This window comes from Gopherus evgoodei, unplaced genomic scaffold (genome assembly GCF_007399415.2).
Source record: "Gopherus evgoodei ecotype Sinaloan lineage unplaced genomic scaffold, rGopEvg1_v1.p scaffold_37_arrow_ctg1, whole genome shotgun sequence".
Taxonomy (NCBI): Eukaryota; Metazoa; Chordata; order Testudines; family Testudinidae; genus Gopherus; species Gopherus evgoodei.
In genome coordinates, this window is record NW_022060049.1 from 2,510,376 (window position 1) to 2,534,490 (window position 24,115).

Sequence of the window (24,115 nt, forward strand, 5' to 3'; positions counted from 1 at the left end):
ACAGTTTTAGAGAGGTAAAGTGCCCTTAGAATGCTGGCACCCCTAGGCATATGCCTACCTTACCTTACTGGAAATCTGTCCCTGGCCACCCTATCGCACTCCTCCTTATTCCCACTCGATACTCCCCTGCTTGTACAGCTAAGGGTCATGTTCTCCCTCAGTCACAGCATTGCACTGAGAATTCCTATTCAGCTGGACTCCACCATGACACCTCTGTCCCTTTCCGAGTCGCTGCTTTCCAGGCTGCAGTCCCCTACCCTGTCAGAGGGACCCTGTCAGAGGACACTCTGTTCCTAGATATGTAGCCTTCCATTAGACTGTTTTAAAACACATTGTCCAAATGAGCCCAGCTCGCTGCATGTAACTGCAAATGTTACCAGCCATGATTTGATATTTTCTTTCACATCCTGAATAAAGACACTGACCAGAACTGAGCACAGAACAGATCCCTGCAGGCCCCCCTAGGAACGCCCCACTGGAGGATGGTTTCCTACTTACGGTTACGTTTTTGTAGACAATGAACATCCCTGCTGAAGTGTGATCTCTGCTGGAAACCTTCCAACCTAGTAATAGCAGGGTCACAAATGAGGGTTGCCGCTTTTGCAGGTTTTCCCAGGATCATCCTGGTTGTCTTGGGTTTTTGTACACCAGTAGTGGCAACCCTATCTGAAACTACATCCCTTCACCTGCTCCCTCCAATTACTAAAAACCCAAAATCAACACAAACTCCAACAACTAAAGAACCCGTCCCCAAGTGGAGTATTTAGGCCCCGGCAAAGGGGAAGAGCTCAATGCTTCAGGAAGTCTGGGGAGGACTTCGCTGTTGCTAACTGATCTCGCAGGGAAGGTGCCCAGATCCTAAGATGATGGATGGTGGTATAAGAGCCTTAGACAGGAGAGATTTGATTAGATGAATTCTCATCTTGCATTGCTGTGCAGCTGTTAAACTGCTGTCACGTCCCACCCCAGAGGTGGGTGCATTTCAGTTGTGGGGTAAAGTAAGCCACGTGTGGAGTTTATGCTGTACAGCTCTTTTTGGATGAAAAGCCTTAGAGCCAGGGTTCTCAACCTGCTCCAGACCATGATTTTGTGTCACAATAGGATCCCTCTCGCCTTTGGCCATGGAGGCAGGGTGGTTGTGTTTGCAGGTGGAGAGATCTGAGGTGAAGGCATGAAGCTGCCTGTGCTTTGGTGGGAGACCAGAACAGTCTGTGCATGGGCTTGCCCAGCACTCAGAGCAGTGTGACCAGAGCCAGGTGCACACAGCAGCTGAGCCTGGAGAACTCAGTCGCTGTCTTGCTTGTTATCACTGTGGCTTACCATGGAAATAAACATTATTTTTTCAGCACACGGCTCAGAAGCCCCCATGCAGGCTTTGCCTGCAGCCTCTTCCAAGGCAGCCGGAGGGAACTCACTGCAAAGGCTCTGGGCAGGACAGACAGACAACAGGACAGCCAGCCACAGACAAAGAGAGAGATGCCCCTCCTCTTCCTATCCAGCTAACCACAGAGCTCGGCTCAGTGGCCTTGGGCTGAACTGCTTTGTGAGGATTGCCTTTGTCAACTCTTATTTTGCCTGTCTGTCCAGCACCCTAGTGCTTTGTCACATGTCCCCACCTGTGTGTAGAACTCGGTTCTCAAACACTCACTACAGGCCAGATTTTCTAAAAGTTGAAAGCACCTAGATGCTTTTGAAAATCCCACTAGTTGCCTACAATTGTAGGGTTAGAAAGGACCACAAGGGCCATCTAACCTAACCCCCTGCCACGAGGCAGGATTTGTTCTGTCTAAACCATCCCAGACACATAGCTCCAGCCTCCTTTTGAAAAACTCCAGGGAAGGAGCTTCTACAACCTCCTGAGGCATCTGTGCCATTCTCCTGTTGTTCTTACAGTGAGGAAGTTATCCCTGAGATTTAATCTAAATCAGCTACACTGTAGTTTGAACCCATTGCCTCTCGTCCTGCCTTCTGTGCCAAGAGAGAACAACTTTTCTCCATCTGTTTTATGGCAGCCTTTCAAGGATCGGACGATAGCTGTCCCATCCCCCCTTAATCTCCTCTTTTCCAAACTAAACATACCCAGCTCCTTCAGCTTTTGCTCATATGGCTGGCAGTCCATCCCTTTGAGCATGGGCAGCAGGTATCAGGGCCAGCTCCAGGCCCCAGCGAAGGAAGCTGGTGCTTGGGGTGGCCAATGGAAAGGGGTGGCATGTCTGGGTCTTCGGCAGCAATTCAGCAGCGGGTCCCTCGGTCACTCTTGGACTGAAGGATCAGCCGCCGAATTGCTGCTGAAGAATGAAGCGGCGTGGTAGAGCTGCCGCTGAACTGCTGCTGATCGCGGCTTTATTTATTTATTATTTCTCCCCACACACTTTGCCTCTTGGGGGGGGAAAAAAGCTGGAGCCGGCCTGGGCAGGTATAATAGGCCAGGCGAGGCTAACTCTCCCCTAACCCAGGCCATGGTCCTGCCCACTCTCTACCCCAAGGCCCCGGCCCCTCTCCCTCTCTACCCTGAAGCTGGTGGGGGCCCAGTTCCAGCTGGTGGCCCGGAGTTCATGGCTTAGGCTGGGGCAGCACTTGGGGGTTGGGCCAGCAGCCTGGGGCAGCGCTCGGGGGCTAGGCCGGCACTTGGGGTGGTGCTCAGGGGTTGGGCCAGCACTCAGGCCTGTGCTTGGGTCAGCTGGCATCCTGGGCATTTGGTGCATCTGGGGTGGGCTGGCCAGTGGCCCGGGATGGTTCAATTAGGGCTCCTTGGGGCTCAGGGCTCTGGTGAGCAATCAGGAGGCGGGGTAGGGCTGGGGGACTAGCCTCCCCAAAGGTTGTGGGGGGGTTCATGCACCACCCATGTCTTCGGTCACCTTTGTCACTCACCTTTGGATCCTTTCCAGTTTCTCTACATCCTTTCTATAAATTGGTGACCAAAACAGGACCCAGTACTCCGGCTAAAACCTAACCAGTGCTGAGCAGAGCGGTATGATCACCTCCTGTGACTTGCATGCTATGTCTCTGTTAATGCAATCCAAAACTGCATTTACTTGTTTTGCAACAGCAGCACATTGCTGAGTCATGCTGAGGTTGTGATTCACCACAACTCCCAGATCCTTCTCAGCAGTGCAGCTGCCAAGCCAGTTATCCCCCAGTCTGTATTTGTGCATTGGGTTTTTCTTCCCTAAGTGTAGCACCTTACATTGGTCTCTGCTGAATTTCATTTTGGTGTCTATAGCCCAGTTCTCCAATTTATCAAGATCCCTCTGAATTTTAGCTCTATCTTCCAAAGTGTTGGCACCGCCTCCCCCAGCTGTGTGTCATATGCAAACTTGATCAGTAAATACCTTTAAAAATCTCACCCAAGGGCATTCTACTATCTTGTATGAAATCTTTGTCAAAGGCAAATTTCTTCTGTAATTTTTATGAAATATACGTATATAACCCCAGGACGGATGGACAACCAAATTATTCAAAAATTGTGAGTTATACACCAAATATCAGAGGGTAGCCGTGTTTATATCCACAAAAACAACGAGGAGTACAGTGGCACTTTAAAGACGAACATTTATTTGGGCATAAGCTTTCATGGGTAAAAAAACACCTTCTTCAGATGCATGAAGTGCCAATATATATTTATGCCTGTATCTGTAATTTTCACTCCATGCATCTGAAGTTGGTTTTTTACCCATGAAAGCTTATGCCCAAATAAATCTGTTAGTCTTTAAGGTGCCACCAGACTCCTAGTTATACACCTGAAAGTCATTACATTAAAACAAACAAATTGATATACTTGGGGTTCTTTTAATTTACCTTTTTGTTTATGAGCCTTTATGGAGCACTAGCTTCATCCCTTTACTGTTACCTCTCCTAACAATGGTATTGGTATATTAGTAGGTGAAAATGGTAGAATTATTAATAATAATAGAGAAAAGGTAGACGTGTTCGATAAATATTTCGGTTCTGTATTTGGGAAAAACACAAATGATGTATTCATATCATATTATAACACTCTTTCCATTCTACTAGTATCTCAGGAGGATGTTAAACAGTTTCATAGAATATCAGGATTGGAAGGGACCTCAGGAGGTCATCTAGTCCAACCCCCTGCTCAAAGCAGGACTGATTCCCAACTAAATCATCCCAGTCAGGGCTTTGTCAAGCCTGACCTTAAAAACCTCTAAGGAAGAAGATTCCACCACCTCCCTAGGTAACCCATTCCAGTGCTCCACTACCCTCCTAGTGAAAAATATTTTTCCTAATATCCAACCTAAAGCAGGAAAGCAGAGTAAACAGAGTAGGGACTCATGTTTAAATCAGCAGGTCTGGATAACTTCCAAACAAGAGTATTAAAAAAGCCTGCTGAAGACCTTGCTTTAATGTTCATTTTCAATAAGTCACGGACCATGGAGAAAGTTCCAGAAGAGTCAAAGAAAGCTAATGCTGTGCCAATATTTAAAAGGAGTAAACAGGACAACCCAGGTAATTATAGACCTGTCAGTCTGAGAATGATCCGAGGCAAGATAACAGATCAGCTGATACTGGAATTAAAGAATAGTAATATAATTAATGCCAATCAACATGGGTTTATGGAAAACAGAGCCTGTCAAACTAACTTGCTATCTTTTTAGTTGAGACTATAAGTTTGCTTAGTAACAGCAGTAGTGTTGATGTAATAGACTTAGACTTCTGTAAGGCATTTGACTTAGTACTAGACATAAAATTAACACGACAATAAACATTAAAGAGACTAAAGCTGGCTAACTGATAGTTACATTTTGAGACTACATATTGTGTCTCATCATCAAACAGGTGTTTCCAGCAGTGCACCGCAGGGATCTGGTTTTGGCCCCACATTATTTACATTTTTATTAGTGACTTGGAAGAAAACATAAAGTCACTATCAAAGTTTGCGGATGACTCAATGAATGGGCACCAGCTGGATCAGCCAGCCAGGGCCCAGACAGCCCATATAAAAGGAAGTAGCAGCCCAGCATGAGTGAGTCTGCTGCAGGGAGCCCTATGGAGAAGACTGGCTTCCTAGAGGGGTGCAGCGAGACCAGCCCTGGGGAAAGGGCAGGTGCTAACAGGGACTGGGGAAGCTAGGGAGAGCTCCTGGTGGGCTGCCAGGACTTACAGGCTCAAGGCCCTGGGAAGAGGGCAAAGGAGCTGGATCCAGAACGAGAGGCAGGATCAGAAGGAACTGAGGCTGTGGGGAAGTGGCCCAGGGAATAGAGACAGTGAGCTGGAAGGAAGAGGCAGCAGGAAGCTGCTGTTTACAGGGTCCCGGGGCCTGGAGTAGTGGGTGGCCCTGTCTCCCCATCATCCCCCCACCCCCGCAGGAGGCACCAATGTGGTGAGTGATGCCGTGACCGGTTCCTTTCAAGCAGGAGGTGAGAGACGCTTCTCTCCTGTCTGAGCCGGTGTGTGCTTATGAAAGGAGGGTCCGAGCTGTTAAGTGCTGAGAGAAAGACTTTGGGTGAGCTAAGCTTCCTTAGACTGGGAAGTGTCTTGTTAGTTAAGTTTAGGCTCTATGCCTTGGGGGTCACAACTGAATATCAAATTCAGAGCAAACTGCTGAGAATTAGGGCAGATACACCCCAAAACTGGGGGTTGTTCTTCCATAAGATATACCGAATCAGCAACAAAATTAAACTTCCGTCTCACCACACTGGCCAACAAGAAGTAAGAAATGCAGCCTCCTTAGATATTCCAGTCCTGGATTTAACACCCAGACACTAGACTTAATGAGGAGTGATTATTTAAAACCAATTTAATCAAACAAAGGGTTCTTCTGATCCCAAAGGACCAGCCACATACCTGAGTTAATATATAACTCAGATCTTACCCAATAATCACGCTGTTGTCAATCCTTTAGTATCTAATATCTAAAGGTTTATTTATAGAAAGAAAGAGGTGAGTTAAAATTGGTTAAAGGAATCAAATACATATAATAATTGCAAAGTTCTTGGTTCAGGCTTGAAGCTGGGATGAACTAAACCGCTGGCTTATTAAATCTCTGGTTGCTTCCAAATGATTTGGAAGGTCCTCAGTCCTTTAGTTAGAATGCTTCCATAGTTCAGACATTACAGCAGGAACAAGTCAAAATGGAGATGTTTCTTGGGCCTGTTTTAGCTTCTTCCGTGTGAAGGGAAACCCATTGTTCTAAGCAAAGCCCTCAGCACAGTTTGTGGAAAAGTACAGGCACAAGATGGAGTTTAGTATCAAATGATCTAGTCACATGGCCACATATGCTTTGATGAATCATGACAGAGGCCATTACCCATATTCTAGCTAGAAAGTCCATAGGGAAGTCCATCAGCCTTTTCTATGGTCCAGTGTGAATTAGGTGTTCTTTGATGGGCCATTCAATTTGAATAATCCCTTCACAATGTGCTGGCCAGACTAACGTAAGCTGTCTTGTGGGTGTGACTACAGGAGCAAACACATTTGAAATACAGGCATACAATCAATATTCATAACTTTAGATATAAAAAGATAGGAAAATCAGATTCAGCAAACCATAACTTTTTTGGAGCACAGTGGGGTGGGGGGTCCCTAGAGCGAGGGGCTGCGGAGGAGAGAGCAGGGCACAGCAGACTGAGGGAGGTTGGTCCCTGGAGTGAGGGGTTGGGGAAATTGGGGCAAGAGGCAGACAGGTTTACACACACCCCTCCCCCCCCGGACAGCACTAGTACCTACATTGGAGACCAGTCCAGAAGCCAATCAGTTCTGTTTGTCAGGGTGGGGGGGGAGTTGAGGGGGGGGAGAAGAGCAGCGGCTGCTGAGCGGAGCCGCTTCTCCAGCAACAGCTGCTGCTCTTCCCTCTCCCTGGTGGCAGAGGCTGGTTACTGCATGTAACTGGACTTTTAGCATCCGGTCAGCTGTGCTGACTGGACGCTGCCAGTTTCCCTTTTCAACCGGACGTTCTGGTCAAAAGCTGGACACCTGGAAACCCTACCCACTAGGCCCTGAGCTCCCCACATCCCTAGGGTGCCTCGCTCTTCCCACCTGGGGGCAAGGCAAGAGGAGTAGACAGCAGCCAGAGTGAGAGTACGTCCAGACTACCCGCCGTATTGGCGGGTAGCGATCAATTTTTCAGGGATTGATATATTGCATCTCATCTAGACTCGATATATCGATCCCCAAACGTGCTCCCATCGACTCCAGAACTCCATTGGAGCGAGCGGCGGTAGCGGAGTCAACATGGGAAGCCATGGACATGGATCCCGCGCCGTGAGGACCTGAGGTAAATCGATCTAAGATACTTTGACTTCAGCTACGTTATTCACGTAGCTGAAGTTGTGTATCTTAGATCCATACCCCCCTCCAGTGTAGACCAGCCCTGAGAGATAGAGAAGCTCTCTGGCTTCCTGCTTACAGCTGCCGCTGTAGCCCCTAGTGAGTTGGGGATGCATTCATGGGTTTGGGTTGGGGAAAATTCACTGGAGCAGGGGAAGAAGAGATCCACTGAAGCTCTACCATCCCACCCCACCTTGCAGTAAGTTTGTGCCTCTGTTGCTGATTTAATTAGTTTTAAGCTGCTGGTCTAATCAATGCTGCTTCCTTTGCAGAATGAGGCCTTGTGCCCATTGAGGTTTTGCCAGCTTTGCTGCTGCTCCATTGCAGCTGCGCTGCTGCAAACCCCTAGTGCAGACCAGCTGCCCTGGCATAAACCAAACAGGGGCAAGCTGCATGTGCAGGTCATTGTTTACACCAGAACAGCACTAAAGGTTTATACATTAGTCCAGCTCCCGCAGTGACTAAACTCCCCCCGCACCCCACCCATGGTCTGGCAGGTTGGAGCTGGTGTTTGTCGGTAGCCAAGGAAATGCGGGCTGCAAATTAATTCTGATTATTAACAAATATTTCCAAACCATATACTACAACTGGTACCTCCCCAAGTCAGCAGCCAGAACAGCCAATGCACCTAGAAACCAGAGTGTGCGAGAATACACAAACCCCTGGAGTAAATGTATAAATGTGTTGAGAACATCAAAGATGCCCATGATTGCAAAAGTCAATGTGATAACCCCAGTGTTTTGGGTAAATCGCAGCATGGGTGACTGAATAGTCCCTGTTAAGTAGGAAGAATGCTTAACAACTCTTGGGCAGGGTGACTGGTGAGATGAGAGCGGGGTGAATAATTCCTGGCTATTTCTTTGCATTTTTAAACCAATACTCTCTTTGTGCCCCGTTAGCATTTGCTTCTTGGGAATGTTCTAACGGTGAAGTTTACTAACATCCCCAAAATAGTGAATTTTAAGCAAACACCACTGAAGGCAGTTTGAATTCTTCCTGATTGTTTCCAGGAATCTGATTCTAAAGCTTGGGCTACACTCCCTACTTATGTCAATATAACTGTGTTGCTCAGGAGGTGGAAAATTCACACCCCCTGAGTGACGCAGTTATACTGACCGAATTCCCACCGTAGACAGCACTGTCGACGGGAGGGTTTCTCCAATCAACAAAGCTACCGCCTCTCGGGGAGGTGGAGTATCCCGACAGGAGAGCTTCTCCCGTCAGCATAGGAAGTGTCTTTGCTAAGTGCTACAGCAGCGCCCCTCCACCAGTGTGCTGGATGTGTAGACAAGCCCAAATGTGTAGACAAACCCAGGGCCCCGGCTACATGGGAAGGATGCAGCAGGAGGGGGTCTGGGAGTGGAGGTTGGCTGGGGCCACGGCAGGCAGTTTGGGGTGGCTTAGCCTTCTCCTGTCTTTGATACCTGCCCCCCGTGTTTAGGCACCATTAACATCCTCAGAAAAGCTGCTCAGCTCAGCTGCCACCGAACCCTGTAGGTGCCTAAATTTCTGAGGCTGACAGTCACAAAGCTGCCTGAGTGCCGATCCTGCCCTACAGCTCACACTCTGTGGAGAGCTCTCACGCCTAAATCATGCTGACCCCAAAGGGTTCTCAGACTAGGCACTTCGCCCCTCCCCTCAACTTATCCCGCCAGTGTGAGCTGATCCTGGAGGCCTGCTCTGAGCATGCCTAACCTGCCCAAAGCCAGATAGGGATGAGAGTGTGTCTCTCTCTCTTTCCTCGTGGCTTGGACTCTCACCTGGGATGTAGAGAGCCAGGGTCCAGTCCCTGCTTCATTTAATTAATTATACAAAGTGGAACAGCTCCAGCAGGAGAAACGGAGAGAAACTTGTGGTATATTGAAAATTGTTACAGTGCTAAGCTCACACTCTAAATGTCATGTTTTTTTACCCGGGTCCTACAAGGTCTGCAAACAGATGGACAGCTTAGAGCAAGATGGGAGGAGTGCTGCCTCTCTGCCTTAGGGAGCAGCCTGCTTTGTCTCTGTCTGCTTTTGGTTCTTGCATGTTATTTTTCTGAATTATAACTTCTGTTTGTATGCCATGGCCACCACAAAACCCACCCAGAATACCGGTTACCATGGCAATTAGGGCACCCACCTGAGAGAGGGGAAAGATGGGCTCGGTCTGAGTGGAGATAGTTACCTAGCTGCCTTTGAGGATTCAGGGCTAAACCCTGCCTCTTTTCCTCTCCATTTCATGCCTGGCTAATTTAGGACAATTTTACAGAAGTGAAACCTTTGATTTCTCACACTGCTTGTCTAGTTCTCCCCAAACTTCTCCTTTGGCAGATCACCACAGATGGATAATCTGAGATACATGTGTAAATTTTAGCCCTAATTAGCAGGGGAGGAAAATTTGCCCTAAACCAGGAAGTTGGCCACATCCTTTACTATAGAGCAATGACCAGATCTATACCATGTTGATGGGATTGACTGGCAGGTTCTAAAATTTGACTTCACGCGCAGTAAGGATCCTACCCCCTTTCCCCATAAACGCTGATAATGGATTAATATAGTTTGGAGGCTAGCTGGGTTTTCCACCCAATAAATTGCCACGTTGTGAAAGAATCTATTTTGTCTAATAGTTAGAGCAGGGACTGGAATTCATGACACTTAAGATCTATTCCCAGCGCTGGGAATTGAATGGGCTCTAGGGATTAGAGTCAGGACTCAGGAGCATTGGGAGTTGCCTAGGTTCTATCCCTGGCTCTTGGAGGGGAGGATGGTTTAGTGGTTAGAGCAGGAGTGGTCAGGACTCCTGTTTCCAGCCATCTGAAATACTGTGGTGTAATAAGAACAGGGGACTGGGAGTCAGGACATTTGGGTACTAATCCAGTCTCTTCCACTGATTCACTGCTGTGACCTGGGTAAGTCTTTGTGCTTCACTTTCCCCATCTGTAAAGATGGGGTGATAATACCTTGTTCCCAAGAGTGGAAGGGATGAGGTCTGTGAGGTTTAATGCATTGAAGTTTGTAAAGAGCTGGCAGACCTTGCATGGAAGGGGCCAGAGGGCAGCGGGGTGGATCTGTGGCTATTAAGATGTGCTGGCTGTGTTGTGTTCCTCCTGGCCACAGTTTAACAAGTCCACTTCTTTTCACAGATCCAGCCAACCGCATTCATCACACATGGAGCATCATTCCACTTCCCGTCTTTAAGCATCATCACGCAGTCCTCGCCACTGCCAAAATTGTTGGGCTCCCCTCGATCCCAGTTGCTGGGGATCAAAGAGAGTAGCAAACTCAGCCAAGCATTCGAGGGAAGCCCTGGTGAAATGCACTCCCTGAAATCCCACTTAAGCCCTCAGAGAGGGTGATCCTGCCCCACCCTCTGAAAGGTGGTTTGAGGCTGACTGGTGCAGAGCACTGGATAAGAGCCAAGTGTTATGATAAAGGGCCTGACTGACCTCTGTTACTCCAGTTTTAAACTGGACTAGCTATTAACTTCAATGGAATTTACACTGGTGTAAACCTGGGGTACTACAGTGGTGGATCAGGGCTGTACTGTTACAGTGAGAGTTACCCACAGTCTTAGAAGTGCTTTTCCAGAGTGGGTGAGCACTGATCAGGCTTGGAGGACACCCTACATCGTTAGTGCTGTGATGCACACTCTCTTTGGTCAGTTCTTGCTTCCAGCCTGACTACATCGAGTTAATTCTCAGGGTAGAGTCACTTCCTGGGAACACTGGGGTATTTGGGCTGAGATTTCTGCTAGAGGGGACTGACCTGGGTGCTATTGGTGACACCTCTGTCCCAGGACTAGCGTAAATAAATAAGTTACACTAAGAAGGAGCCAGATTCCACCAATTTCTTTTCAAAGGGGAAACTTCCCTGTAAGACCCTGAAAACTGCTACTGCTCGGCTGAAGGTGACAATTTAAAGCTGAGCATCATCCACCTCTTTATTCTCTACCCCACTAGCTCTGGTTCCCTGTGGGGAAACCCTGGATAGTTTAAAGAGCAGAAGAGATGGAAGATGAATCAAGAAAGGGCAGCTCCACCCACTCAGCCAATGACTCGATATATTTGAAATGTACTGATTGGCCAACAGCATCTGAGCCAGCCCGCCCTCCTCCTGCCCCTTCACTCATGTACCAGTGATTGGGATTGGGCTGACCTGTATGACACAGAACTGTCGTCGACCCACATAAATGTCCCTTCATTGTTAACGTCGTGCAGGCCAATCCAGTACTGCTTGCCGTTAGCATTCTTTGTCAAAAACTCCTGAAAAAAGAAAATAATTGATTGTAATAAAATATTGCCCAAATCTAAGGCACCACCCCAGTCCCACTTCACACAGCCCGTAGTCCTCTCTGGCTCTCTGTTGTTTTCCTTGTGCCGAGATGTGGCCCATTGGGTTATTATTAGAATTATAGTAACACCTAGGCAGCGACAGAGATTGAGGCTCCATTGTGCCAGGTGCTACATAGACACCATAGTGAAAGACACTTCCTGCCCCAAAGAGCTTACAATCCAACAGACAAAACCAAGGGTGGGAGGGAAAACTAAGGCATGGTGATTTGCCCCAAGTCACACGGAAGGTCAGTGGCAGAGCAACAAGTAGGACCCAGCTGTCCTGTCTCCCAGGCTTGTTCCTGCACCATTAGGCCAGGCTGGCTCCCCTCCCAAAGGCCCTGCTGAGGGAGATGTGGCTCTGGATGGATGTGGAAGCACTGTGTGGACATGGAGGCTAGTTACGGGTCTCCTAAGTGACTGTGATCTCATGGATCCCAGTCCTCCACCAGACGCTGTGTCTCCAAACTCTTTCCCCGTCACTCCTTACAATCAGGGGTCTCTCTCCAACTCCCGCAAAGTTTCCCTTCCCTGGGAGCTTCCCTGGAGCAGTCAGGCTGACTTGCCTGAGGGTCCCCAGCAACCTGACTAGCATTTGGGATGAATTGTGCATTAACTCTTCAGAGTTGGGGGAGTGCCCTAAGTCTGTATTCTGGTAAGTGGTTTGATCCTCGATCCTGTGCCAATAGATGGTGCTCAAGTATATGTAGCATAGTCCCTGGGTTTTGTAGGACCAGTACAATTTCTTGTGCACTGCAAATGGCTACATAATCCATCCCCTGTTATCCACTCCCAGCTTCTGGCAGTCGGAGGTTTAGGGACACCCAGAGCATGGGGTTACGTCCCTGACCATCTTGGATAATAGCCATTGATGGAACTATTCTCTGTGAACTTATCTAGTTCTTTTTTGACCCCAGTTCTATGTTTGGCCTTCACAACCAGGGCTGGTGCAACCATTTAGATGACCTAGGCGGTCGCCTAGGGTGCTAGGATTTGGGGGGCGGCATTTTCTTCGGCAGCGAGCGTGGAAGTTGGATCTTCGGCCACCCTGGTCGCCATCAGCATTTAAGTGGAAGGAGCTGGGACAGGGGAGCGCTGGGAGGGCCGCCTGCAGCAAGTAAGGGGGAGGCAGCACACAGGGGAACTCCCCGCCCCAGCTCACCCCTGCCCCGCCTCCTCTCCGAGCACTCCATGGCTGCTTCACTTCTCCCGCCTCCCAGGCTTGCGGCACCTAAGCTGATTGGTGCCACAAGCCTGGGAGAAGTGAAGCAGCTCTCCCCTGCTCTGCCTCCTCCCTGAGCACACAGTCGCTGCTTCACTTCTCCCGCCTCCCAGGCTTGCAGCACCTATCATCTTGGGTGCTGCAAGCCTGGGAGGCGAGAGAAGTGAAGCATCCACGGTGAGCTTGGGGAGGAGGCAGGGCAGGGGTGAGCTGGGGCTGGGGGGTGCCTCAGGGAGGAGGTGGGGAGCTGCCGCAGGGAGGAGGTGCCTCAGGGCAGGGGCTCGGGGACAGGGGAGAGCGCAAGGTGGAAGTTTCGCCTAGGGCGCGAAACATCCTTGCACTGGCCCTGTTCACAACATCCCCCGGCAATGAGTTCTGCAGACTGACTGTGTGCTGTGCGAAGAAATACCTCCTTAGGCTTGATTTAAAGCTGCTGCCTATTCATTTCATCATGTGACCCCTGATTCTTGTGTTATGTGAAGGGTAAATAACACTTCTTTATTCACTGTCTCCACACCAGTCATGATTTCATAGCCTCTATCCTATCCTCCCTTAGCCCTCTCTTTTCCAAGCTGAACAGTCCCAGTCTTTTTAATCTCTCCTCATCTGGAAGCTGTTCCAGCCCCTTGATCATTTTTGTTGCCTTCTTGTGCACATCTTTACACCAGTGCATAATGTGTTTCCTAGGCACTGAGCAGAGAAACATCAGCTCCTATCCTGTCCCCAGCATCTCTCTCATCCCAAGAGCCTCCCATTTGCTGGGAGACCATCTCCACACCCTTTCTGGGCAGTGTGGCTGGACTCAGTGAGCCTGACTTACCTGCTTTTGTGGGTTATCAATAATAATCAACATGGCGCCTTGGTCTTTGCAGGCCTGCTTGGCATAAGACCAGTATTTATGCTCTGTGGAGAAGTAGTAGCAGTTCCCTGAATTCAGCAGCCAGCCAGCTGGACAAATGCTGCAGGCAGACTCTGCAATGCAAAACAGGCAGAGGTCACTCTCAGCGCTGGACTGCAAAGGACAATAATAGCCTCTGCCTAGTGCCCTTTATCCAATTACCTCAACGCACTTAGTCAAGGTGGAGAGGCATCACCCTCAATTTGCAGAGGGGGAAACTGAGACAGAGAGAGGTGCAGTAACTTGCTCAAGATCATTCCCAAGCTGGGAAGAGAGCTCAGGAGTCCCGATTTCTGGCTCACCTGCTCTAACCACTAGCCCAGTGGTTTTCAACCTTTTCTCGTTTTCGGCCCCTTCAAACATTTCTAATGGCGGTGCAGACCCCTTTTGAAATCTTAGACATAGTAGGTCCACATACCACAGGTTGAAAACCACTGCACTAGAAAACATTGGCCTCATAGGAGCTGGGAATAGAAGTCAAGGGTCCCAGTGCCCAGCCCTCTGCTTTAAACACTAGACTTCATATACCTCCCAAAGATGGGACTAGAACCCAGGTGTCCTGCATTCCAGTCGCCTGCTCTAATTATTAGACAAAACTGACTCCTTGACAACCTAGCAGTTTATTCGGGGGAAATCCCAGCAAGTTCCCTGAACTATATTAATCCATTATTACTGCTTGTGGGGAAAAGGAACAGGAATCCTAACTGCATGAGGTGCCATGGCTCAGGCCCTCATTTGCTGGGTGTTGTACATTATTTATTACTTGCATTATGGCAGTGCTTAGATGCCCCAGTCATAGACAGGCCTCGTTGTGCCAGGCATGGTACAAACACAGAACAGAATGACAGTCCCTGCCGTGAAGGGCTGACAGTCTAAGCAGGTCGAGGCTGGTGCATATCTCACCATTCCCTTTCTGAACAGCATCCAGGATCTTGTAGGCCTCAGCCCTGATGTCATCTCTGTCACTTTTCGCTTTGGCCAGATCCTCCGACACTGCAAACACAACACACCGTCACATGCAGGAATAGGGCTGTATCCCTTTAAACAGTCTGTGAGCCTCCAGCAGCGCTCACTATGTTTTGTACTTTAGAAGCAGCCACAAGCCAGCCAGAGCAGCGGGTGTGTGCAGCTAGGCCTGGGATATCTGTGTACAGATCATAACCACTGTGATATGGGGCTTGGCTGTGACACTGAAATGAGGCCCCTATCCCAGCAGCAGGAGGCTTTGAGCTTGTTACTCGGTCGGTCTGATACATCATTAGGGGCTGGAGACCCGGCCAGAATCACCAGCTGAACCTGAACCTTTCGCAAGGGTCAAAATCATTCCTCTAAAACCAGGTCCCCTCCCTTGAACCTCAGCAGGAGCCCTGCCCTCCCCTTGCACCCAGGCACACTGCTCTGCCCCCCTGTTCCCTACCTCTGGTTCCCCAGTTTATTATACCTGAGCAGTCTTCTGCCCAGCCCTTTAATCTACCTGCCTTCCCTTGGCCCCTAATGAGTCACCATCCCCATCTCCCTCCCCCAACCCTCCCCTGCTTCAAAAACACATATCTCCTCTCCTATTTGTCCCAAGTGAATCTAGGGAGAAAGAAACAGCCAGCTCCCCCTCTCTGTAGCAGTCCAGCCCATGCGAGTCCCTAAAGGCCAGAGGTTCCTGCAATGAACGGGAACACACTTGGGGTAAGAATCCCTGGAACTGAAGGTGAACTGGCTTTCCCAATTTGCCCCAGTTAGTCACACAGTGAGCATGGTGCAGGAGGAGCCCTGAGTGCAGGGGCTCTGTGGGCACCGGCTGTGTCCCCACTCCTCCAGTGGGTCACCCAGAGTAGGGCATGGGCCCGGTTTCCAGCCTTGGTGACTTGATCCCAAATGCTGCTTGCTCAGGCTGGCCTGGGAGGTAGGGGAGGATGGATCCCAAATCGCCTGGGGAACCTGGTGCTGGGATTCTCCACCCCCCTCTGTTCTTTCTGCTGTTCTCCACCCCGTCGTCTCCCTGAGCCCTGCTCCCTCCATGGGCACTCACCTTCCACTTTCAGTGTGGCCTGGTCTGACTGCAGCCTCTTCAGGTCCGTGGCCAGTTCCACCTCTGAGAGATAAACAGGGCTGATCACATTCCTGGGAGGGTATGTCATGGGTACCCATGGCTCAGAGGGAACAAGGAGGTGGCCAGGGAATGGGGGATGTTGGGGGGAACTTGGGAGGGGGAGGAGTGACATGACTGGGGTGCAGGGGGCTCGTAGAAATGACGCTGGGCTGTGGGTCTGTGAGGGCTCCAGTACATACCAGTGCTGTGAATGGCGGACTGGTTGAAATGAAGCATCTCCAGTTGCTTCGCTGTCTTGGAGCCTGGAAGAGACAGAGGCCAGTGAGCTGTGAACTACCCCTCACCTCATCTCTTGAGGTAGGGCCGTGTTCTCTAGCAGTGCAGGTCTGTCAGGTACTGGGGTCTCCCAGGGCTGGTTTCCTTCCTGGGAAGAGGCGGAGCTGGTAGATTGCTTTTGCCCCCTGGCCATGATGGTCCATGACTCAGGCTCCGAGATGGAGAACAACTTGCCCCAGGCCAGATAGTGAAGCAAGATTAGAAGTCGGAGCTCCCTGACTCGTACTCATTCCCCCAGACCCCACCTCCAGCTGCCAGCCCTGTCTGGGGAGAGCAGGTTAGTGAGTTTAGTTAGGGCCCATCCAGACCAGGGAAATTTGTACTAGCATCACCTTGGACTGGAGCAAATCCCTGATGCAGCCACACAGGGGCAGTGGTGCCTGGGCTCCAGAAAATTCAGGGCCAGGGGGGCCCAGCTCCACTAATATTCTGGGACAGGCCTCTCCCCTGGCCCTGTCTGCTGTCCCTATGCACCTCCCCTGAGCATCCCTGCCTGCCCTGGATAGCAGGCGGCTGCCCCCTGGAGCTCCACGTTGTGCTCCCTTGCCAGCTGCTGCTGCAGCCAGCTACAAGGAAGCAGCACTGGGGGCAGGCTGAGGTGGCTGCTGCGCTTGCGGCAGGAGGAGGGGAGGAGGTGCATCATTACCCCACCCCACCCCAGCAGGTGACTCTGAGTCAACTCCAAGGGCGGGGGGATGCTTATCCTGGCTAGACCTCCTGCGCAGCAGCCTGGGGGGCCTTGGGTGAGTGCCGTGCGGGGGGGGGGCAGGGAGGTTCCCCCTCTCCCGGAGCTGGCTGCTGCTGGCAGGGAGGGGGCTGGGGGGAGTCCTCCTCTCTGGCCCTGAGCCCTGGGCAGCCTGCTTGCTGCACCCCAAACTCCGCATCCCTGGCCCAGCCCCATGCTCCACATCCCCTCCCGCACCCCAACTCTGCAACCCAGCCCAGAGACCACACTCAGCACCTAAATCCCATCCTGCACCCAGCACCCCAAGCCCCCTCCTGCACCTCCTCCTGCATTCCAACCCTCTATTCCAGCCCAGAGCCCACACTCAGCACCCAAACTCTCTCCCAGAGCGTGCACCTCTCTGTGATGCTCTGTACCTCAGAGGAACACCCAGGACCCCTATGGTCAGCCTTGTAAAATGATTGTGTCATATCCAATGCAAAGTTTGTCATGCCAGGTGTCTGCAGAAGGCTCATGATGCACTAAACATGGTTGTTACAGTGATGTTACAGATTATAATTTCATGTATGTAATTATGAGGCTGAAAATGTATCCCCATGGCTTAAAGCAAGCCCAGACAAAAACTCTACAAAGCAGAGGGGCAGTTCACACCTCATCAGGGCAGGTATGGGACAAACCCAGCCCAGCCTCATAGGAACAAAAGATGCTGGCCTACGCAGCAACAAAAGAATCTGTGAGACTCTTGAGGGAGTCACCCACTTTCCTTTGGTCAGTTTGGAACTGCGATGAGGTAATGTTCACCTGACTCTGAAGGGGGGCAGCAAAGCCAAGAAGGAATAAAGGACATGATAAAAGGGAGAGACATTTGCCATGCTCTCTCATCCACCTGCATCTACAGACACCACCACCAAGTGACTGAAGCACCAATCAAAGGGAAGAGCCTGACTGAAGAGCAACCAGCCAGCCTGTGGTGAGAAGCATCTAAGTTTGTAAGGGCACTGGAAGTGTTAAAATCAGCTTAGAATGCGTTTTGCTTTTATTTCATTGGACCAAATCTGACTTGTTATGCTTTGACTTAAAATCACTTAGAATCTACTTTTATAGTTAATAAATCTGTTTGTTTATTCTACCTGAAGCAGTGTGTTTGGTTTGAAGTGTGTCAAAGACTTCTCTTGGGATAGCAAGCCTGGTATATAACAATTTCTTTGTTAAATTGACAAACTCATATAAGTTTGCAGCATCCAGCGGGCATAGCTGAACACTGCAAGACAGAGGTTCCTAGGGCTGCATCTGGGACCAGAGCTATTGGTTAGTGTCATTCGCTTGCAAGTAACTGGGAGCTGCTTACATGCCAGAGGCTGTGCGTGAACAGCCCGGGAGTGCGAGTTCTCACAGCAGAGTAGGCTAAGGCTGGTCCCAGAGTCAAGGATTGGAGTCACCTAGCAGATCACCAGTCCGAGATAACACCAGAGGGGAACATCACACCCTCCCGCATCCAAACTCTCTCCCAGATCCTGCACCCCAAACTCCCTCCTGCACCCAAACTCCCTCCAAGAGCCCACACCCCATACCCCCTCCTGCATCCCAACCTTCTGCCCTGCACCCAGCACCCAAACTTCATCCTAGAGCCCATATTCCTCCCTCACCCAAACTTCCTCCCAGAGCCTGCACCCCAAATCCGCTCCCACACTCAAACGCCCTCTCAGAGCCTTAGGCAGGTGTGTGTGGGAGGGGGGGACTTGGACCTGTTCTGGGCATCATCAGAAATTATACAAACCTGGCGCCCCTGCAGACACATGGCACAAGGCTTGCACAGGTTACCAGGGTTAAACCCATTGGCGTGAGTCTTACTTTGCACCATCCCAGCGTGGGTCTACATTAGTGGTTTGCATAAGCATTTACCTACTGGGACAAGGTCTGTAGAGAAGGGGCAGGTTCTCCATCACCTGGAATCATTAAAAGATTGTATGTCTCTTCCTAAAAGTTCCACTCCAGCTCGACTACCAGATATGGGCTGGATATAGGAATCGCTGGGTGGGATTCTCTGGCCTCTGATATGCAGGAGTTCAGACTAGATGCCCATAACAGTCCCTTCTGGCCACAACATCTATGAGCAATGATGGTGCAAACTTCCCTAATGCAGACAGGAACCTAGCTAGTGAGATAGATCCTGATCCAAAAACCACTGAAGACAATAGAAACCTTTCTATTGGTTCAGTGGGTTTCAGATCTAACCATTAGTTAGTTAATAGAAGCACAACAGAAAAGAAGAGGAGTTTGGTATTTCTTGTTTCCCTGTGTCCCTCTGCCTGCTTGTCTGTCTGTCTGTCTCCACGTATCGTCCCATGTCTTACACTTAGGTTGGAAGCTCTTTGGGGCAGGAACTGGCTTTGTGTTCTGTGTTTGTACAACACTTCACACAATGGAGTCCTGGTTCATAACTGGGGCTCCTGGCTGCTGCCATAATACACCTAACAGACAAGTCTGGGATCCATAGACCAGTGGTCTCCTGAGTGGGGTGTCTGCACCCCAGGGGGTGCACAAGAGGATTCTTTGGGGTGCAGCGCTGCTTCGGCAGTTCGGGCGTTTTTTGTTTTTTTTTGCTTTGGCAGTTTGGGCAGGAGTCCAAACCCTTTTTTTTTTTCCTTTGGGGTGCGTGATCAAAAAAGTTTGGAGACCACTGCCATAGACAATCACAGCCCTTGTTAGAGCCAACGAGTGCCAAATATCCAGTTTTAGACACAACAGGAGGAGCAATCAATCTTATTTATGTAGTGAAACAGCTGCAGACAATGGAAGTGACCACCCCCGGCACCAGGCTGCATGGCCGGAAAGAGCCATGTCGGCTGAGAGGGGCCCTGGTTGCAGTCCCAAGTGATCAGAGCAGCCTGTGTGTGAGGGAGGCTGAAGGAGCTGTGAGTGGGACCCTGGCAGGAAGCAGAGGTGGAGTTTCTTGGGCACACAGGGGATTTCCAAGAAAGGGAACAGACTGCGGCTGTTTGTTCCTGCTGTGTTCAAGGGAACAAGATATTGTAACTACCAAGATCACAGTGAGAACAGGCCTGCCTGGGAGCAGTGATTGTTCCCCCTAACAGGAACAAACCGGACAACACCTCAGATTTTGGCTTCCACCAAGGGGGCAAAATCGGCAATACAAATACATGGACGCTCATAAGTAAACTGAATTGTTACCATTGCCTCTCAGCACAGATTGATCAGTCCGCAACTGCTCCAGCTCCTTGGACATCTCCGAGTCTAGACAGAAGGACAGACATCAGCTGTTGTTTATATGGTTTGGGGGTGGAGGGGGCTGAGTTTTCAATTTGGGACCCTGGCAGGAAGCAGAGATGGAGTTTCTTGGGCACAGAGCCGCTGAAGGGGCAGACAGGGGATTTACAAGAAAGAGCTCAGAGCTAGGCATGCTAGTCCAGGCTGCAGGAATGCGAAGTATCTAGCTCCGCTAGTGATCCAAGAATGGGAACTCCTCTCCTGGCTTAGGCACCTAGGTAGTATCTTGTGGGAATGAGTTAGGTGCCTGCCTCGTTCTACACGAAACGCAGGGGAGGAGGTGCTGCTGTTCAACGTATAGCCCAATGGTTAGAACACTTGCCTGGGATGTAGACAACCTAGATTCAAATCTGTCCTCCCTAGCAGAGAAGCAGAAAGGATTTGTATAGGGGCTTAGGTGGGAGATAGGCATCTAGATCCCTTGAGCGAGGCAGCAGTGTGGAAGCCTAGCGGTGTCGAGTGAGTTTAGATGCCTACAATGCTGAGTGGGAGTTTTGTGGATTGCAGTAGGAGACTTTGGTGGCTCATTGGCGTCAAAGATTCCACCCGGAATCCCCTCTGAAAGACCTCTGCCCTGGCACAGTCTGGCCAACTCCAGAGGTTAAAAACCAATCACAAAATTGGCTTAAAAATCATAAGATTTGTGAAAAATAATAGACTTTAGTTTTCTTTTCTTTGTCTTCTGGTTTCTGAGCCATTACATCGCTTTCCCAAGCTTTTCTCTGCAACTAGAATCTGTCTCAGTATTTTTAAATGAAAGCTCAGAGTCTCACCTAATCACAAGACTCCTGGGGCTGGGGATTTAATTCAATCATCATCTAGAGTTGGCAACACTGAGGTTGCTATTTGTAATGACACCTAACAAGGCTCCTCAGCAGGACGTGAATCCCTGCCATCTGCCGTAAAGACCTCTTGAGCTACAGGAACTCCTCTGTTAGCTGGCAGGAGTAGTTAGGCTGTTATCCTGCGTGGAACAGCTGCTGGACGGTGTCCCAACATATATTGCACTCACTTGTACCTGCGCATACATTCAAGAATCAAACACCACCATGTCCCTGCTCATAATGTGGGCCCTGGGAAGGGGCCCCACAGCTGTGAATTGGAGGGCAGGCAGCCTTACTTAATGAGCCTTGTCTTACAATTAGCAGCATTATGGCACATTGAAATACATTGCGGTGGACTATATCCCTTCTCCTGCAGTGTCTTGACACTGGCCATTGATAGAGATAATGGGACCTGGCTGCGGGGGGACTCATGGCCTGAGATCCTGGTCTTACCCATGAGAATTTGGTCATTGACTTAATGGAGTCAGGATTTCACCCCTGGTCTTTTCCATTGGGTCCATTCCTGTGTGATAGTCCTAAATGCACACTGGGATACTTACACTTTCCAATCACCATGGCGAGGAGGATGGCCCATAACACAAATGACACGGCATGCACAGCGTAAAGGGTTAATATGGACTTTTCCTCCCCATTCAGGCCCCTACCACACTGAAGCAAGGAATTCCCTGGAAGGCAGAAGCAAAGACAACAGGGGTTAAAGCACTAGTCCCTGCCCTCTGGTGAACCAGTGCTATGGGGGGAGGTGTGCTCTGAGCCTTGCGAGGAAGGCACTAGGGGAATTCAGAATTCACTATTGTTGTAATTCGTAAACAAATAATGATGGATGTGCCACTTGGGCCAGGAATCTCTGTGCAGCACAGAGCATGGAGGGGAATTCACACCTCATCATCTATCTATCTATCTATCTATCTATCTATCTATCTATCTATCTATCTATCTATCTATCTATCCCCAAACACCTCCTCTATCTATCTCTATCTGTTCCTATAGAATCATAGAAGATTAGGGTCGGAAGAGACCCTAGGGGGGTCATCTACTCCAAACCCCTGCTCAAAGCAGGACCAACCCCAGCTAAATCATCCCAGCCAGGGCTTTGTCAAGCTGGGCCTTAAAACCCTCTAAGGAAGGAGATTCCACCAGCTCTCTAGTAACCCATTCCAGTGATTCACCACCCTCCTAGAGAAATAGTTTTTCCTAATATCCAACCTAGACCTCCCCCACTGCAACTTGAGACCATTGCTCCTTATATCCACCCTATCTATCTATCATTTGCCCTCCTGGATTTCCATTGAACCTAAAGCCCCAGCAGTAAGAGAACCTCATTTCCTGGGAGTCCCCTTTGTTTTCCCAAGGATCCTTTGGGGGAGCCAGGCCATGAGATTCATGTGAGATGCTGTGATGATTCCATCCCTGCCCCTTTCCTCTTTCTGCTTTGACTGCCTTTCACCATTAGGATACAGCTCCATGGCTGCAACCCTGCCTACATCTATCCCTCACCCCCTGTTCAATCTGTGCTCCCCTCCCAATAGTCGCCTGTACCACCTCCCTCTGGCCAGCCCTCCTCTCCCCTCTCGCGCGGTCTCTGTTCCCCCATATACTGTCCTCCAGGATTCCATCTTGCTGCGGACTCATGTGCCATGAAGCCTGCCAGGCAAGCAGGCTGCCCCCAGCTCTGTGCTGCTCTGTCCTATCCACTGTAGCCTCCTCCGGGCAGGAACCAGCCTTGGTTCAGAGCGTTGCTCCATGCACAGTACCCTGTACTCACCAGCCAACCCCTCACCCCCACTGCCCCAGCCCACTGTGTTGCTGTCAGCAGGGGGGCAGGGGAGGGGAAGGAAGCAGCTGTGTCTCCAACCCCCACACCTCACATCAATGCCACCCCCCCCACATATCCCCTTCCCTTCCCAGGAATGAAAAAAAGAGGAAGAAAAGAAGCACAAATCTGCTGTAAGGGCAGAATTGCACTAGGCATGTTCCTATGGCGCAACACAGGGACATCCCGCCTGATCAGCAGGACTCTAGATCTGAAATGCCTCTCATAATGCTTCCACCACTGGGCCTGGGACAGGGACCAGGGCCAAGGCTCCTGATGGTATAACCTGTAATTGTGTATGATGGGCTCCACTGCCCAGCAACTAGTGCATCGTGGACACTAGTCCTGAGTGCAGCATGGCTGCAAAATCTATTTATTCATTCAATCCCATAAACACTAGCCATCCCTATACAACCCCATCCATCCATCCCCATACTCTTCTATCCGTCCATCCATCCCCATGCACCCCTCCATCTATCTCCATATACCCCCCTCCATCCATCTGTCCATCCACATACACACACATCCAACCATATCCAGCTCACACTCACCATACACACCAGTTCATCCACATCTGTCCATCCATCTGTCCTCACACAGCACCCCTCCTCCCCCATTCACTCTCTATCTCTTGCTCCCCCTCCTTTTAACCCCCTCATTGCCACAGTATGCAAGCACCAGACATGAACATCTGACAAAATGCTGCTGAGACAAGCCTGGAATTCTCTCAGCCTGGCTCTGCCCAGCATCTCCTGCTGTGATGTATGAAATGCTACCTCCCAGAGTACAGACCTGCCTTCGAGTCTGATTCCGCTGCTGAGCACTATGCAGCTTCATAAGTAGGGCTCAGTCCTGAAAATCTCACTGACACCTCCCTCCTCCTGGCTTCACCTGGGTGTGGAGTCTGCAGGATCAGGGCATGCCAATTAGCAGGAAATGATTGCGCACTCTCCCACTAATGCAGCCTGGGATTACCTGCTCTCCGAAACGCCATTTCTGTCTCCTTTTCCTTGAGCGTCTCTTGGTCGGACTCTTCGCACTTTTGGTAAATGCTGCCCGAAGGCATCGCTCTAAACCTCTTCCTACCCCAACCGCTCCAGCGGCTTTTATACCAGCTGAGGCTCCGAGCAGCTTTCCTGGAAAAGGAAACTCATGTACCCAGCCACTCTTCCTCTCTTCAGAACACAGAAATCTGTGACCCTGTCACTTCTCCTCTAACGGCTGGGAGCCTTCGTACAATCAATATTCCTGGTGCAGCTGAAAAATAATGGCCACCCATACAGTGACCCTGCGGGCACAGACAACCTTTAAGTGGGAGAATCTGTTTGGAGCTGGGTGTGTCCTCACCCTGGGCCCTGCAAGAGGGGTTCTCGTGTGTGCAGTCT

At 50.2% G+C, this 24,115-nt stretch overlaps 2 protein-coding genes across 11 annotated transcripts in view; both read right to left on the reverse strand.

Moving 5' to 3' along the window:
• Nucleotides 1-3,040, reverse strand: part of LOC115642040 (cytochrome P450 4F22-like) — a 53,438-nt gene extending 50,398 nt beyond the window's left edge. For 3 of the 9 annotated variants that reach the window (XM_030545394.1, XM_030545393.1, XM_030545391.1), the window contains exon 1: nucleotides 2,872-3,035. Coding sequence is in view for 1 of the 9 variants with exons in the window: in XM_030545399.1 (XP_030401259.1) it covers nucleotides 499-525 (27 nt within the window). In the remaining 8 variants the exon portion in view is untranslated. Of the gene's footprint in view, nucleotides 1-498; nucleotides 564-2,871 lie in introns of those variants that run through there. The other 6 variants (XM_030545395.1, XM_030545392.1, XM_030545399.1 and 3 more) reach the window with 5 other exon arrangements.
• Nucleotides 3,041-5,906: 2,866 nt separating this feature from the next.
• Nucleotides 5,907-24,097, reverse strand: LOC115642092 (C-type lectin domain family 4 member G-like). 2 transcript variants are annotated; one of them, XM_030545497.1, is made up of 9 exons: nucleotides 23,706-24,097; nucleotides 21,457-21,582; nucleotides 19,977-20,039; nucleotides 16,003-16,065; nucleotides 15,743-15,805; nucleotides 14,623-14,712; nucleotides 13,642-13,793; nucleotides 11,424-11,530; nucleotides 5,907-6,417 (listed from the first exon to the last, which is right to left on the reverse strand). In XM_030545497.1, exons 1-9 carry the CDS (start codon nucleotides 23,794-23,796, stop codon nucleotides 6,372-6,374), a joined length of 801 nt encoding a protein of 266 aa, XP_030401357.1. In that variant the 5' UTR covers nucleotides 23,797-24,097; the 3' UTR covers nucleotides 5,907-6,371. The 2 variants fall into 2 exon arrangements, with proteins under 2 accessions (XP_030401357.1, XP_030401356.1); XM_030545496.1 differs by lacking the exon at nucleotides 5,907-6,417 and adding an exon at nucleotides 7,280-10,525.
• Between the last annotated feature and the right edge of the window lie 18 nt (nucleotides 24,098-24,115).